General features: G+C 38.4%; 1 protein-coding gene across 12 annotated transcripts in view; it reads left to right on the forward strand.

Moving 5' to 3' along the window:
* The window catches only part of IFT88 (intraflagellar transport 88), a 132,015-nt gene that overhangs the window by 50,162 nt on the left and 64,069 nt on the right, over positions 1-17,784 (forward strand). For all 12 annotated transcript variants that reach the window (XM_058547811.1, XM_058547809.1, XM_058547820.1 and 9 more), the window contains 3 exons: positions 4,876-4,975; positions 10,112-10,198; positions 16,263-16,449. In XM_058547811.1, the coding sequence (XP_058403794.1) occupies positions 4,876-4,975; positions 10,112-10,198; positions 16,263-16,449 (374 nt within the window). The remainder of the gene's footprint in view (positions 1-4,875; positions 4,976-10,111; positions 10,199-16,262; positions 16,450-17,784) is intronic.

The raw sequence follows: 17,784 nt of genomic DNA on the forward strand, positions 1-17,784 counted from the left end.
TCCTTACCTCTCCCCACTTCCTCCGGGGGCCCAGCACGTTCCGCTCTCAGATGTGCGGCAGTGTGGATCCCTCCACTCTAGCTTTTCACTGTCTGGGATTCCGTTGTTGGTCTGTGGCTGTTACTTTTGTTGTATCTTGTGGGGGAAGAATTCACGGGAAAGCTCACTCCGCCATGATGCTGACGTCACTCCCCATAATTTTATGTTTTTAATGTCAAAATTTACATCTTTTTATATTGTGTATCCATTAACAAATTACTGTAGTTATAGTTATTTTTAATACTTCTGTCCTTTATACTAGAGCTCACACTACCATATTATAATATTAGAGTATTCTGAATTTGACTATATAGTTGCCTTTTCCAGGATATCTTACATTTTCATATGCTTTCATGTTACTAGTTAGTGTCTTTTCATTTCATCTTGAAGAACTCCTTTCAGCATTTCTTGTAAGGCAGCTTTAGTGGTGATGAACTCCTTCAGCTTTTGTTCATTTGGAAAAGTCTATCTCTCTCTCATTTCTGAAAGGCAACTTTGCTGGGTAAAGTATTCTTGGTTGGCAGGTTTTTTTTGTTTTGTTTTAGCACTTTGAATATATTATCTCACTCTCTCCTGGCCTACAAGGTTTCTGCTAAGAAATCTGCTGATAGCCTTATGGGAGTTTCCTTATATGTGAGAAATATCTTTTCTCCTGCTGATTTTAAAATTGTTTTTGTCTTTGATTTTAGATAGTTTTATTATAATGTGTCTTGGAGAAGATTGTTTTGGGTTGGAATTTTGGAGTTACCTATTAGGTTCATGAACTTGGATGGCTAAATCTCTCCCCATATTTGGAAAGTTGCAAGTCATTATTTCTTTCAATAAGCCTTCTGCCCCTTTTTCATACAGATGTTGATATACCATATTTTCATTATCATTCAGTTTAAAATATTTAATTATTTTGTCTATGATTTCTTCTTTGAACCATGGATTATTTAGAAGTAGATTGCTTAGTTTTTAAGATGTTGGGCATTTTTTATTATCTTTTTGTTACTGATATTTAGTTTAATTTCATTGTGGTCTGGGGATATACATTCAATGATTTCAACCCCTTGAAATATGTTGAGACTTGGTAATATCCAGAACATCCTTTACTGCTTTTAGTAACGTCTCCTGCCTTAAAGTTTGCTTTTGTCTGCTTTCTTTTAGTCAGTGGCATATCTTTTTCACTTTACTTTTGATCGTTCTATGTTCTTAATTTAAGGTATGCCTCTTAAAAGCAATACAGAGTTGAGTTTTGTTTTTTATCCACTATGAAAATCTGTCTTTTTTTTTTTTTTTTTTTGAGGAAAATTGGCCCTTAGCTAACATCTGTTGCCAGTCCTTATCTTTTTGCTGAGGAAGATTGTCCCTCAGCTAACATCTGTGCCAGTCTTCCTCTGTTTTGTATGTGGGATGCCACCACAGTTTGGCTTGGTGAGTGGTGCATAGGTCCGCGCCTGGGATTCAAACCTTTGAAGGCTGGGCTGCAAAAGCAGAGCGCACGAAATTAACCACTATGCCACCAGGCTGGCCCCTGAAAATCTCAGTCTTTTAATGGGATTATTTAGTCCCTTTACGTTTAAGGTAGTTACTTAATATATTTGGGTTCCTATCTCCTATCTCACATTTTCTGTTTGTCTCATATGTTATGTTTCTTTTAATCTCTTTTTTTGCCTTTTCTTGGTAATTGAATATTTTAAATTATTCCAGTAATATTCCAGTTCTCTCTCTTAAGTTTTTCATTATGTATTCTTTTACTATTCATATAATCGTTGTTTTATAGCGTGCATCCCTGGTTTATTACATTCTGGTACGAGGGAGTACTTTTACCATTTCATTGATAGTATTAGAACTTTAGAATACCTTAACTCCATTTCCTCCAACTCCTACCTTTTTAATTTTTGTCAGGCATTTCAAATCCTAAAATATTGTAAATCTCAACAAGGCATTACTATATATTTGTTATTCGCTGACCAGAGTTTCAAAAATGAAGTTTATCAGTCTTTTTCTTTATGGTTTATTGCTTTAATATCATGCTTAGAAAGCCAACCACCACAAAAAAAAATAAGTATTTATTGGTTTTTTTTTTTTTTGAGGAAGATTGGCCCTGCACTAACATCTGTTGCCAGTCTTCCTCTTTTTGTTTTCTCTTTTCTCCCCAAAGCCCCAGTACATAGTTGTGTATCATAGTTGTAGAGTTGTAGGTCTTCTATATAGGACGCCACGTCAGCATGGCTTGATGAGTGGTGAGTACGTCCGTGCCCAGGATCTGAACCAGCGAACCCTGAGCCTCTGGAGAGGAACGCGCGAACTTAACCCCTATGCCACCGGGCCAGCCCCTAAATATTTATTGTTTACTGCAGGCCAGTTAGTGGGTCAGGATAAAAAAGAATCTGCCTTCAACAAGTTTACATTTGAGCTTAGTAGACAGATAATTATATTAGCAATAACAAAACTTTATAACTACTATGTTATACTAACAAAGCAAGTTACGTTTTATTGTATGGTATGAGATTACTTAGTAGCAATTGCTAATTGCTAATGTAGTCTGATGTCATTCTGTGGAAGGCTTCCCAGATTAAGTGACATTTCCTGAAGGAAAGTAAGGATGAAAGGGAAGGAAGAATGGGAAGATGTTCTAAGTAGAGGAAAGAGTGTTCTCGAAGGTCTGAACATTGACAGCCTTTCTCATATAGATTCCTCAAGGTAATTAAGCCCTAAGATTCTTTTTTTTTTTTTTTTTTGGTGAGGAAGACTAGCCCTGAGCTAATATCCAATGCCTAGCCTCCTCTTTTTGCTGAGGAAGATTGACCCTGGGCTAACATCCGTGCCCATCTTCCTCCACTTTATATGGGATATCGCCACAGCGTGGCTTAGCAAGCAGTGCGTCAGTGCGTGCCCGGGTTCCAAACCTGCGAACCCTGGGCCGCCGCAGCAGAGTGCGCGCACTTAACCGCTGTGCGACCGGGCTGGCCCCTAAGGCATCCTCTGCATCTAGAATAATAAGAGCTATGTACCATCCTTAGGAAAATTGAGAGAAAGTGACTCAAATAATTTTCTGCAGGGCTTAATTCCTTGGCAGAACCCTGTTTGAGAAAGGTGGAGAGGAGAGTACGATGCATTTGTCTTTGAAGCACTGGATTTGTTAGGAGCACCATGGTGAATGAATCAGTTTCTTAAATGTTTCCTGCTTTTGTGGTCTTCCACATTTGTGGACGTAGTATTCCCTCTTCCTGGAATGCCCTTCCCCTTTTTGTCGAATCAGTTCATACTTGTTCTTCAAACTGAACTCAGATATTTCCCAGTCTGGTTTAGAGCTCAGAATACCTTTCTCCAGTCTGGTTTAGAGTCTCCACCCCTGTATTCTTGTATTCTTTTATAATAGTTCTTACACAGGACTTAATTTACTGGTCTTCCAGTATATTGGAAGCGTATCCAGTATATGCTTCCCCCATAAAGGCATGAACCATATCTTGTTTATTCTTATAGTCCCTATGCCAAACATACTGTCTGACGTATAATAGACATTCAATAAATATTTGCTGAATGCATTAATGAATCAATAGTTTTCAAATTATTTTCTGGGAGCCCTTGAAGTCTCATTAGCCGAGTCTACAGGCTACTTTGGGGGAGTGGGGCTAGGGGCAGAGAGTCATTCATAGGGTTACTGAGTAGGCAGGGCTTCAAGTCCACTCTCCCCACTTCAAGCAGAGGGGCTCTTTTATATACTGAGGTTAAGAAAAAAGATTCTGCTTGAAGAAAGGGATCTTCTGCTTTAATATATTTTTTATTATTTTTATTTTGCTGAGGAAGATTCACCCTGAGCTAACATCTGTGCCAATCTTCCTCTATTTCATATATGAGCCGCTACCACAACATGGCTGCTGATAGGTGAGTGGTGTAGGGCCACGCCTGTGAACCGAACCCAGGCTGCCAAAGCGGAGTGCACTGAACTTAACCACTAGGCCGCCGGAGCTGTCCCTGTTTTAATATTTTTAAATTATTGGTCTAGACCAGTGGTGTTGAAACATTTTTGAACTAGAACCTCAGAAAGAAATGTATTTTACGTTGTTTACTGAAACAAGTTTCATGAAACAGTCCTTGCCCTCATTATGTATAATGTCCTTTGATACTTTTTTTTTCTGTTTTTTTAAGTAAGAGTCATGATCTACTAAATTGATTTCAATTTGAAAAACATTAGTCTTGGTGCAAATGGGTTTGGTATCAACAGAAATTGAGTTCAGATTCTTACTTGACAGTTTTCTTCCTGTGTAATCTCAGATCTTCCATTTTCCTATCTATAAAACAGAGGTAATGCCTATCTTTGAAGGTTGTTGTGAGGGTTAAATGTGACTGTGCTTATAAAGGAATTAGTGCAGTGCCTGATAAATAGTTAAAAATAAGTGTTCTGTGTGCTTTGGGGAACAGATCTATGATAGTCTGTTGAAGTTTGGACACAAAAAATTAAATATATTCTGCAAGTTGTGTAGAACTTTTCTCACCATCAGAGCATTTAAGTTGAAAAAAAAATAGAAACAATTTTACCTGTTACAAATTGAAATTGTTTTAGTAGTTAATTAAAAATTAGAATGTAGATATCAATCTAACGTTATTTAAAATACCATAAATAATTAGAAGTGACAACAGGCTAATGAAAAATTGGAGAAGAAAATTAGTTTAAAACTAAAGAGTTCAGCAACTTAATGCCTGTATTGGAAGAAATCAAGTGCATAGCCTTATATAACACTAGGGACACTTTAAAAAATTTTTGAAAAGTAACATTTAAGAAAACCACCACCAACGTAAATATATCAAACCAAAATAAAATAACCTTTTTTATGCTTTACATTATAGGTGTGTTGAAGTTGTGAAAGCTTCTCAATATGTAGAGCTAGCAAATGATCTGGAAATAAACAAAGCAATTACATACTTGAGACAAAAGGACTTTAACCAAGTAAGTTTAAAAAAATTTTAGATGAAATTTCGTGTTAATTGGTCAAAGCAATAATATTGGGAATTCCTTTGTAGAATAATTTTTATCTGTGATTATTTTGAAGTTGAGTAATATTTTTATTTCTGTCCTAACATAATTTCCACTAGTATAGTATTACTTTATTTTTTTTGACCTGTTTGTCCTGTTTCTTAAAATGTAAATACTTTCCATCTAAAGCATGGTTGCTAAATAACTAAACCATATTCTAGTCCAGGGATCAGCGTTTCCCTAGAGGTTTTCACACTGTTTCCTGAAGCTCTAAGGTGTTTCAGAATCAGGGATTATGTGTAGGGCCTAAGGAAGGCCAGGAGCCTGAATAGGAGCCTGATGCTTCCATCTACTATTTTCACCAGAACAGCTTTCCTGTTACCTGTTTTACATATTTAGTTTATTCATTAGTGTTGCATTGGGCATGAAAGGATCCCATTGCTCAGCAGTTTCAGAAACTTCCGGGATCTCCCACTGGTACCACTGCTACCTTGCTACCATAGGTGAAACAGGTGCTCCCCCTTCAATAATCTGTCTCAAATGAGACATAGTTGTGACAAGATGAGAAGAATAGAGGCTTGGGGCGGGAGGAGGGGGGCCGATAACAAAAGAGAATAAACAGAATGAAACTTGATATCCTAGTTTATAAAACCAATGGTTAGTTTCATATGTGCCCACAACTAGAAAACTCAGCTCCTCCAAGCTTAGACCCAGAGAACAGAGCCAGAGAAAGTTCTAGTTAACTCTAACCACAATATCTTTCCTACATCCTATCCCAAGCCTGTGTTTTCAATTTTTTTTTTCCTACTTAAGGACCTTCCTTTTGTCTAGGAGACAATAGAAATGACTAGCCCCTTTCTGGAGGAGGGGGGAGAAGGCCATCTACTCATGTGAGAGTAGAATAAAGTAGCCCCAGTGTTTATGTAAATCATGTAATGATTATTGATTAATACAATGCAGTATCGTGGACTGGTTTCATTGTGTAGTTGAATTTAGTATGCTTAAAAATGTTTAGCATTTGTAAAGCACTAAAAAGACTTTTAAAAGTATCTTTATATCTGTTCTGTCATTTGATCATCACACCTTTGGTCATTAAAAATGCCACTGATGGCTCTCTAACACTGTTGTAGTGCTTTTCCAGTGGAAGTGAAGTGAGACAAATTGGTCTTTATTATCTTGTTGAAGTCATCTGTGGACCAGAAAAGTAATTTTTGTGTGTGTGAGAAATATTGTTATAGCTAACAAAATAGAGAAAACCATGTTTACCAATTTGCTCTTGATACTTTATTTTTGAATGGTCTTTTTTGAAAGATTTAACAATGTATTACCATAGTTCATGTTTTAAAACTGTGTCCATTAAGGAATAAACTCTAATTTTTTCATATTAAAATTCATTTAACCCAGATCTTATTGTTTGTTGCTTTCCTAGCTATCCTCATTCAAAGTATCTTTTTTTGCATTTGCATTTTCAAGATTTTAATAACAATTAGTTTATCTATGTTTTAAAAATATAATTTCTGCTTTCTTTTCAACATTGCTGCTTTTACTTTGTGTTTCTTTTGTTTGTATATTGTAAGTATGACGAGGTGGGTATAATACAATCTTAATTTGAGAAGAACACTATTAGGTTAAAAAGGGTTGGGTTGACATAACTCAAAATGATCGTTTGATGAAGACTACTTTATTTACAATTCAAGGTAAAAGAAAAAGTATGCCTTCTTATGTAAGTGAGTAGTTAACTCTAAATACTTTTACAGATCTCTAGAGTGTGATTCTTTATGAATGATAATGTTTCGTAGTCGCCTTTGTAGTGAAGACAGAACTCCACTAAAAAGCCAAAGGTGGATTAAGTGAAGTAATTTGGTCTGATGGCCAGTGATAGTGTATGAACAGACTCAGTGGAATGCTGTAGCCAGTAGCTAGATGGCCTCAGCCAGAAAGGAAAACCAAAATGGAGATATGTCTATTTTCCTAATTGTTTTGGGGGACGGGGGTGGGACAACACCCAAACTAGCAATGTTTTATTTTCATTATTCGCTTTGCCATTTACAAGTAAATTTAATTTTAAGTACAACTTCATCAGTTTCATTTATAAATAGATTTATAATATTTTACTTTTAAAAACAGAAATATTAGATATGCATTCATTGGACATGTAAAGAACAGTTATGAAAACAGCCTATTTCAAAGCCAAAAAATACCTGAGAATGTTCCTTTTATTAGAATAATTAAATGCCTTTTTAGAATAGTGTATAGTTTAGAAACTTAAAATATGAAATATGTTTTTATTCTGTCAGGTTTTTTTTTTTTTTATGAGGAAGATTAGTCCTGAGCTAACATCTGTTTCCAATCCTCCTCTTTTTGCTGAGGAAGACTGGCCCTGGGCTAACATCCGTGCCAGTCTCCCTCTACTTTATATGGGACACCACCACAGCACAGCTTGATAAGCAGTGCATAGGTCCATGCCCTGGATCTGAACCTGCAAACCCCAGGCTGCCAAAGCGGAGCGTGCAAACTTAACCACTATGCCACTGGGCCGGCCCCTTTGTGAGATGTTTTGAAATGGATGTTTTAAGTTCAAAATACTTTTATTTCTTTTAAGTAATAGCTTTGGATTGCATTGCTTTTTACTTCTTATTTGAATTTATAGTAACCTTTTTGGGGGAGAATAATTTGGTGTTAAATGTTGTCTTAAAAGTATTGTTACTGGGGCCGGCCCGGTGGTGTAGTGGTTAAGTTCCCATGCTCCGTTTCAGTGGCCCGGGGTTCTCCGGTTTGGATCCTGGGCATGGGCCTATGCACTACTCATAAAGCCGTGCTATGGTGGCATCCCATATACAAAATAGAGGAAGATGGGCACAGGTGTTAGCTCTGAGCAATCTTCCTCACACACGCACAAAAAAGTATTGTTACTAATGAGCCACATATTAGCAAATATCAAAATTTTAAAATCTATACATTTCCTTGACTATAATATGAATAGCTGTTTCCAAAAGGAATGATATAAACTACTATAGCATTCCATATTGTAGAAAAGTAATTATTGTTGTTTGTTAGCCTGCTTTTGATATTCTGCTTTATGGATGACATAAATATTAGACAACAGCTTTCTTTCTCTTTATGCTTTGCTTCAGAACATTTAATGGTTATGTGAGTTATACCTATTCTTGTGCCGTATATTTTAAATTAACAGATACATTTATTGTGACACAATCTAAAAGTAAAGATTAAAATATCTCAATTCTTATTCAAAGTGAAATGCAGCTTATAAAGCTTAGAGATTCAAAACAGCAGTGGCTTTTACATTAATAGCTGTGGAGGTCGTGTAAAGATTCAATGAGATAACTTCTACAGGATGAACAATATAAGTAGCAATAATTTCTGAGGTAAGTTTTAGGAACTTCTTGATAGTTTTATAAAAGATCCTTCCAAAAAGTAGGTGAGAAAGAGAATCTCAAAAGTGAGGGTATGATATTTGGAGTTGTTTCTTCCAGAGTTTACTTTGTGGAATTATAAACTACTGACCTAGAAACTTCCAAAGGTTTTCTTTAAAATAATCAAAAATCCTTTAAAAGAATAATAATTTGCTCATGTTATAGCCAAGGTATATGGATTCTAGTGTTTTAAAATCTTCTACCCTAAAAAAAATTGAGTCAACATGCTTAATGGCACTCCATTTGTGGTACCTCATTTGAGGTCAAAAACTTGCACAGCACACAAGATATTTTCAATAGCAATAGCTGATGACCATTGTAAAAGCTAAAGTAGGATTTTTGCTTGGACACAACTGCTCTCCAGAAGCAGAAGGCACCAAAAGGCCAAACATTCTCTATTCAGTTAATGTATTTTAAAGGAAGGAAGGAAGACCTGTTGGGTTTCTCTACTTTTCTTTCCTGATATTTCTGAGTAATTTCTAGATTGAGTACTCATTCACCTTTCATGCAAGGTGTCTGACCATTCCAAATGTCCTGTTTAGTTAGGATTAGACCTGCCAGGCAGTAAAAAAATGTACTTTCATTTCTCATGGCTTGAAAATTTAATGATGTTTGCATTTACTTCAGATCATTTTTTCGTATACTCCCAGAATTATATTCTGTGATCAGTTTTGGAAAATTCTCAGCCGTTAGTCTTCCTTTTCCTTCTGAAACTCCAATTATATTTATTTATTTATTTTTTTTGTGTGTGAGGAAGATCAGCCCTGAGCTAACATCCGTGCTAATCCTCCTCTTTTTGCTGAGGAAGACCGGCTCTGAGTTAACATCCATTGCCAATCCTCCTCCTTTTTTTCCCCCAAAGCCCGAGTAGATAGTTGTATGTCGTAGTTGCACATCCTTCTAGTTGCTGTATGTGGGACGCGGCCTCAGCATGGCGGGAGAAGCGGTGCGTCGGTGCGCACCCGGGATCTGAACCTGGGCTGCCAGTAGCGGAGCACGCGCACTTAACCACTAAGCCACGGGGCCGGCCCTCCAATTATATTTATATTAGACCTTTTCACTGTGTTCCCATATGTCTTTTATGTTCTTTTCTGAGAACATGTTTTAACTTTTTCTTTTGCTGTGCTTATTTTAGTCTGAACATTTTCTTGCATCTTGACTTCAAATCCTAGTTGTCTTAGTAGCTCTCCAGTGCCTTCAAAAAATATTTTTAGTATTTTGTCAAGCTTTTGTAATTGTTCTTTGTAGGAGAATGTTTTTGTATAGCCTAGTCTCTGATAGCCAGAAGCAGAAATTCTAGAAGTGTTCTGTAAAGAGCAAATTTGATCATGTATTTTAGGTAAAACCTTACCTTCTATGCAGGATGAATGCTAAACTGTGTCACAAGACTCAATATTTACTCTTCTCTTCAGCTGTGTAATCTGCTGTTAAACCCATCTATTGTGTTCTTAATTTCAGTTATTGTATTCTTAGTTTCATTTTATTCTTTTTTATGAATTTTAATTCTCAAATGAAATTCTCATCTTGCTAATCTATTTTCTTAAACATATTAATCCAACCCTCTTGTGCCTTTCCTTGCTCTTTACATTCCAGATAACACTGATCTTTCCCCTGATCTTAAGCCTGAATAGTGTCATAGTACAATGGTAATAACTTGCAGATATTTCATTTCTAGGCTGTAGAGACCTTAAAAATGTTTGAAAAAAAGGACAGTAGAGTGAAAAGTGCAGCTGCAACCAACCTCTCATTCCTGTATTATTTGGTAAGTTTTGTTTTTTTACAATTAAGAGTTGATAATGTGGTATTTTTATGTTGCTAAATTTCTGCCTGAGGAGCATGCCTAAGGAGAGACTCCAGAGAAGGCTATTGGAGATGTCAGTGGCATGGGGTCTATAGAGGGTCTGGTCATGACAAGTTCTGGGGCAAGAATAAGTTTGTGGACATGAGTGAGAGGACCATCTCAGAAGGAGAAGGAGGGAGAAAAATTGTGGTAGTAAGTATCACATCATAGAATTATAGAGTAGATCTGGGAGATGAGCTAGAGATACATTTCAACTCCATGTTAATAATAAAGAAAGGGACATCTTAGGTTAAATGTTTTATGTAAGGTTACAGTGTCATCTATAACAACCATATGTTGAGCGTCTACTGGATGCCAATCATGGGGGGAATACCAAAAGTCTAAAAGCTCCCTAAAAGGGAGCTTTCTTAATTCGGAACAAAGGAGGCAGGTAGGTAGACTAGGAAGGAAGAAAGGAAGGTTGGTAGAAAACAAATTAATGTAGATAACAAGTGCTTCAGAAATTCGGAGGAGGCAAATAACGTTTTAATTTATGGCTTTCAGGGAAGATTTCCTAAAGTTGGACTGTGAAGTTCAGAATATAGATAAGAGAAAAAGGAACATTTGTGGGGAGACTAAAGGAATAAACAAAAGCACAAAGGCAAGAAAGCTGGGAAGGGAGGTGTACATAAGGATCATTGTGTTTAGTTAGACTACATATCCAGTCCCTTGTGGAGCTTCTGATTTGTGCACCGTTGAGAATTACTGCCAGGCTGAACTAATGTTACAGTGGAAAGGTGTTACATCCCTCATATGTGTTAAGATGGAAAAAGAGATAAAAACCACTGGTGAAGAATGGCTCCAGTGTTTTAAATCTGCTGGCAGGAACGTGGTGCCAGGTACATGTCCAGAGGAGGGTACAGATTTGAGGGAAAGATGCCAAGTGTGTTTTTAAATATATTTTAAAATTTTTTGTAGCGATGGTGATACATTCAAACAGAAATGTCCAGGAGGCATGTGGAGCTGCTCTCAGACAGGAAATCAGGGTTAGAGATACAATTTGATGATCGTCTCTGTAGAGGTTAAATAGATGATAGATTTGATAATAGATGCTGTGGACTGATTGTTTGTGTCCCCCCAAAATTCATATGTTTAAGCCCTAGCCCCCACTGTGACTGTATTTGGAGGTGTGGGTTTTGAGAGGTAATTATGTTAGGTGAGGTCATAAGGAGGGAGCCCGCGTGATGAGATTAGTGCCCTTAATAGAAGAGGAGGAGACCACAGTGCTCTCTCTCCACCATATGAGGACACAGTAAGGAGGCCATCTGCAAAACAAGAATTGGACTCTCACCAAACATCAAATTTGCTGGCACCTTGATCTTGGGCCTCGCAGCCTCCAGAACTGTGAGAGAGAAATGTTTGTTGTTTGTCACACAGTCTGTGGTATTCTGTTATAGGAGCCTAAACTAAGACAATAGGTATCTCCAAGGGTGAGAGCATAGCACAGAACTGAGAACTAACTTTGGGGTGTACATACATTAAAGAGGCAAGAGTCAATCAGATCAGGAAGACAGCAAAAGAACTATAGTATGATTTCTTTGAAGTAAAGGAAGGCACGAAGAGGAAGTATGTAATATTGAAATCAGAGAGGTAGTACAAGAAAATGAAAGCTCAGGAAAGGCCACTGTTGCTAGTGAGACAGCAGACTCTGAGATGGAGATTAGCCTGCAGGAAGTTGACTGGGGAGAGCTCTTTGGATCAGCACCTCAGGGAGAAAGGTAGGAAGCAGCATTGAGCAGATGGAGAAATTAAGCTGTGATGCCATCACCACAAGGCCTTAGCCAACCCTGTAGGCCTTAGCCAACCCAGCCAAGTTCCAAGCCAACTTGGAAACTGAGATGGCTGCTCAGCACTCTCCCCTGCGTCAACCAGTCGCTGGATGGATAGCCTGCTCACAAGGAAGGGGGCATGACTTGAGGCAAAGTGCCTCTGTCTCTTTGGCCCAGGGTAATTTGCAGAAAGGGCTGACAGCTGAGGCTGGTGGCCAGCAGCATTCCCAGCAATTCTGAAGAACAGGTCTGTGGGGTGAAGCACAGTCTCCGCCACAGCCATTACATTTTGAATTTAGAGAATTATTAGTGAATTTTGTGAAAATGGTTTCGTTAGTGGCCAAATCTTTACCAAGTTTGATGAGTGTACAGGAGGAGACCAAGAAAATTTTTAGAGAAGAAAGAGAAGGGTTAGATTAGGCAACTGAGCAGAGCCATTGGAGCATTGGATCAATAATTTGTTGTACCTAGTTCTGAGGAAGATGGTCACCATGAGGAAAAGTGATGAGTCTGTTATAGTTGAAGGTATATTGTTAGTATCCAGTATGTAGTTGCATCAGTTTTCTATTGCTCTGTAATAAGCCACCCCAAAATTTAGTGGCTTAGGATAACCATATCTTTGCTCACATTCTAGCTAAAGGGACTGGGTTCACCTGGGTGGTCCTTCTGCTGGTCTGGCCTGGGATCACTCATACACTGCCATCATCTGAGGCTTCACTGAGACTCAGATGCTTCCCTCATGTCTGGCCCTTAGCTGAGCTGTTGGCCAGGCATCTCAGTCCTCCTTCACAATGCTTTTCTAGCAGGAGAGTGCAGACTTCTTACTTGGGATGGGGTCCGTGAGAGGAGACCGCAGTGCACAGGTCTTATCAGTCTCCTTGGTGCGTTGAATTTGTTATCTTATTGGGCAAAACAAACATAGGAGAGAACCATACAAGGGCATGAATACTGGGAGAAGTAATCCATTAGGGGCATTATTTTAACAATCTATCACTCCCTGCATTCAAGCCCCAATTATTCACATCCTTTCCATATGCAAAATGTACTTGACCTCTCCCAAGACTCTGTCTCATCCAGTTACAGTATCAGGCTCAAAGGCCATCATGTGCATCAGGACTGGATAGAGACGGGGCTTTCTCAGGCACAGGTTCTCTTGATCCAAAGTTCTGGGAATAAAAAAAACATGCCATCTTCCCCCATACACTTAACATCCTGTGGTGAGATAAGAATAGGATAACTGTGATAGATCCCATTCAAAAGGGGTGAGATGGAGGCACCTAGCAGTCACTGGTCCTTAGCGGTTTTGAAATCCAGCTATGGATATAGTCAGTGCCCCCTAATGTGGGAAAAGGGAATAGTCCCTGATTAGGGCCCAGCTCTGATCCTCGGAGTGGTCCCCCAATCCTTTGGTCTTTGTGGCTCTTGGCTCTGTCTTTTGAGAGCACCTTCCTTTTACAGAAAAAATAACCTATGTTTGTGGCTGATTAGCTTTCTTACCCTGTTTTCTGCCCAGAAAAATTTCGGGCCCAGAGAACTTTTTTCATTTTGGACAAGGTCTGTCTGTTTAATCCAATCTGATAGCACTTTTGTTAGTACAACTCCCTTAAAAACTTGGCAGGTTTCTATAAATCTCGTTGGGATTTCCTTCATGCTCCAAAAGCCACATCCATAATTCTTTTCAAAGCAGACCACTTTTTCTCTTAGGTGTACAAGGCTGCTGTGAATAGAGCCTTAAAGATACTTAGAAGCTTTTTTCTACTTGGGAGAGAAGAAGGTCTGCTCTGCTGGCACTACCTGAAGTCTTTCTGAAATGTTTCCAAAGAGTGTTACAGCTACGCCCTTGATTTGATCTCTACCGTGCAACCATTGCTTACTTTGAGAATCTTTTGCCACCTAGAGAAACTGGAGACATGAAATAATTTTATTTTCCTACCCAGTGAGTTCTGGTTTTTCTATATTTCTTCTGAATTCTAGGTGCAAACTCTGAACAGTTCTCTCTTTAGCTCCTCTCTCTCACTGTACCTTATCATACCCAGTTAAAATAAGTTAATTGGCACTTTCAGCCTCCTGCCTAGAAACCTCCTTAGCCACATGCACACATTCATTAAGTACATTTTCTATCTTCCAAGTCAGTGTAGATGCCAGTTTTCCCAGTTGTTTCATGACTACAAAACATGATTTGCCCTTTATCAAGCCTCTAATAACAATTCCTTAACACCTTTCCAACCTCCACTAATCGTTCATCATTCATCTCTCCACTCTCCATCAGCAACCCTTCACTGCTTTTCTAAATTTTGCCTGCTGCCTGGTCCAAAAGACAATGTTACGTGATTTCGTTTTTTTGTGTGTGTGTGTGTGAGGAAGAACAGCCCTGAGCTAATATCCATGTCAATCCTCCTCTTTTTGCTGAGGAAGACTGGCCCTGGGCTAACATCTGTGCTGATCTTCCTCCACTTTATGTGGGACGCCGCCACAGCATGGCCTGACAGGCGATGCGGCGGTGCGCGCTGTGGATCTGAGCCCGGACCACCAGCAGCGGAGCATGCACACTTAACCGCTACGCCACGGGGCCAGCCCCTATAATTTCGTTTTTATGACAGCAGCACCCTACTTTTAGGACCAATTTTTATATCAGTCAAAGTTCAGAGTCCCTCACAAATACTTATACATAAATGTTCATAGAAGCATTATTTATAATAATCAAAAGTGGGTGGAAAGAAATCAAGTGTCTATCAACAATGAATGGATAAACCAAATGTGGCATATCCATACAATGGAATATTATTTGGCTCTAAAATGGAGTGAAGTACTGATACATGGTACAACATGAATGAACATCGAAAACATGCTAAGTGAAAGAAGCCAGACATAAAAAAGCTATATATTATATGATTATATTTATTATGAAATGTCCAGAATGGGCAAATCCATGGAGACAGAAAACAGACTAGTGGTTACCAGGGACTGGGGGAAAGGGAGAATGGAGAGTGACTGCTAATCTGTGCAGGGTTTCTTTTGAGGGTGATAAAAGTGTTTTGGAAATGTGATGTTATTGATACTGGTGGTGGTTGTACAACTCTGTGAGTGTGTTAAATGCTACAGAATTGTACATTTTTAAAGGATCTGTTTTATGATATATGAATTATATATCAATTTTTTTAAAGTTCAGTCAGGGAGGCAATCACTGTGAGTGTTATGGGAGAAGGGATATAGGAATTAGAACTTATACAGTGGAGGAGGAGCTATGGAGATGAAGGTGCAGAAGGGGAAGATAGGGGATCTGAGAAAGGATCACCAATCAGTGAGTGAGTAGCCAAGTATATCCAGCAGCCACCCAAAGAGGGACTTTATGAAGAGGTGTATGGGAAACAGTTGCCTCTGCACAGCTGCCTCCTCTATGGGTCCACAGCCAAGCCCCATCATGGATCTGGATTGCTGTGGTCAGCAGAGACAGCACAGTCAGAAAGAAGAGCCAGACGTGGAGTGGAAGTGAGTGAAGACAGGCTGGAACCCATGGGCGTCAGTCAGTCCTGCATCTGATGACCAGAAAAAAACCTTCAGCGAGTAAAGGCTGCTGCTTCATGTCTGCATTCCACATGTCCTAGAAGTTCCTTTCAGCCAACTCTAGACAAGAGCCCTACAGGGAAGAGGATTCTAGGAAGTGTGGTTCCTAGCTTAACCAAGCTGACATGGCACGAACCAAGCGGCACTACTTAGGAATTGAGAGGTCCACGTAACTCACATGAATAATGGCAAGATTCTGATCGATCATTTGGTAGTGGAGACGTAGAGAAGAAGGTTGATTGCCAGAAATGCAGGACCTAGTAGGTGACACAACCAGTTTGATAGGGGGCAGAAAGGGGAGTGATGCCTTTATAGCTATCTTAGTGCTTTAGGTTTAGGAAGCATAGTACTGCAGGAAAGAAGGACATGAAATTTGGGCACTCGAAATGGAACTACCTACAAATAAATAATGTTGTTATTCAAACCATGAGACTGTCGAGAAGTCAATTACAAGATACTTGGGTAGTTGAAAGAGCTTGATGATTAAAAATCTTTTGTAGAATAAGCCTATCAAGACCAAGATATGTAAAATATTTATTTCTGTTTATCATATCTGTAGTCTCAGAAAGTCTGTCATGTCTGTAATTTCAGAACAGTCAGAAAAGATATTTGATGAACTTCAAATAATTTGTATATATTTTGTACTTATTCAGGAAAATGAATTTGCACAAGCCAGCAGCTATGCAGATTTAGCTGTAAGCTCTGATAGATACAATCCATCAGCTCTTACTAATAAAGGGAATACAGTTTTTGCAAATGGTGATTATGAGAAGGCAGCTGAATTCTATAAAGAAGCTCTAAGGAATGATTCTTCTTGTACTGAAGCACTTTATAATATTGGTAAGTAAAAGAGGGAGATTGCTTTCTTTTTTGTTTTTTGCGTTACGTTTTTTTCTTTCTTTTTGCTCAAAGAACTCCAACTGAGGAGGAGGAGTTGACCTTCTTGTAACAAAAAGTTGAAAAGAAGACTCTTGGATTATAAGTTATTTTTAATGGGATTCATGATTCAAAAGCTGTACACATGTAAAATTTGGATAGATATTGCCATATTGCCCCCTAAAAAAACTTTTCCAACTTCTGTTTCCACCTTGGTGTATGAGACTGACTGATTTCCCAAATTCCTACTAATACTGAATGTTGTAATTCAACTTTTGCCAAACTAAGAGGTGAAAGAAATCACGTTTTCTCCCTTTTTAATTATGAACAGTTCCAAACATTAAAGAATTATGCAGAAAAAATACTCAGGTACCTACGACCTATATTTATAATGTTTAAACATTTTGCCATATTACTTCAGATTTTGTTTTGAAGAAACGAGATGGTATAAGACCTGAAGGCTCACCGCCATCTCATTCCTTCCTGTTCCTGAGTTTGCAGTGTTGCAAACACATCTTGATGCAATACTGTATTTTATCTCTTAGGTTATTAATGAAGTTTCTTTTAAAGTTTTCTTCTCCCCGCATAGGTGTGTTTTGGTTTTTTTGGTTTGCTTGTTTGTATTATCCTCTCTTTTTCTTGTTAGAACTTTTCCTCAGGTGTCTGATGATCCTGGCCTGTCTTCTCGTATTTAGGAGTTTGCAGCTGAAAGCTCAGTGGGATCTCTGAGGCCACAAGTGAGGTTGATGGACTGGCACCCAGCCATGGGGCCATCTGTCTGATCTGTTTTGTTGGGGAACTGCCCATCAGTCAACTGGATCTTTTCCTCCTGGAGAAGACTCTTTAATCTGCTGCCAGAAGGAGAAAGGAAGACCTGGCTGGGTTGGGAGGAGAGGAGGCAGGGTGGAATTAGCAATTTTAGATGGAGTCAAGGAGAGCTTCACTGAGAATATGTTTAAAGTGTATTGGAAGGAAGGGAGGATATGACCATTTGGATACCTGGGAAAAGAGCATTACTGGCAGAGGGAAGTGAAGAGCAAGGGCCTTAATGCAGATTGCTTGCCTAGATATATATTTATTTATTCTCTTTATAAGTTTTAAATACTTTTCCTAGTCCATTGGTTGACTTTTAACTTTATAATTTCTTTTGTCAAACAGAATTTTTAAATTTTTTATACAAATTTGGCATTTTGAAAATTTGTAGCTTCATTTGTTTATTGCTTTATAAAGCCCTTACTTCCCCCAAGATTACAAAATTATTTTCTTATATTTTTGTATCATACTTTTACAGCTTTTTTT

The sequence above is a fragment of the Diceros bicornis genome, chromosome 9 (assembly GCF_020826845.1).
Source record: "Diceros bicornis minor isolate mBicDic1 chromosome 9, mDicBic1.mat.cur, whole genome shotgun sequence".
Lineage (NCBI taxonomy): Eukaryota > Metazoa > Chordata > Mammalia > Perissodactyla > Rhinocerotidae > Diceros > Diceros bicornis.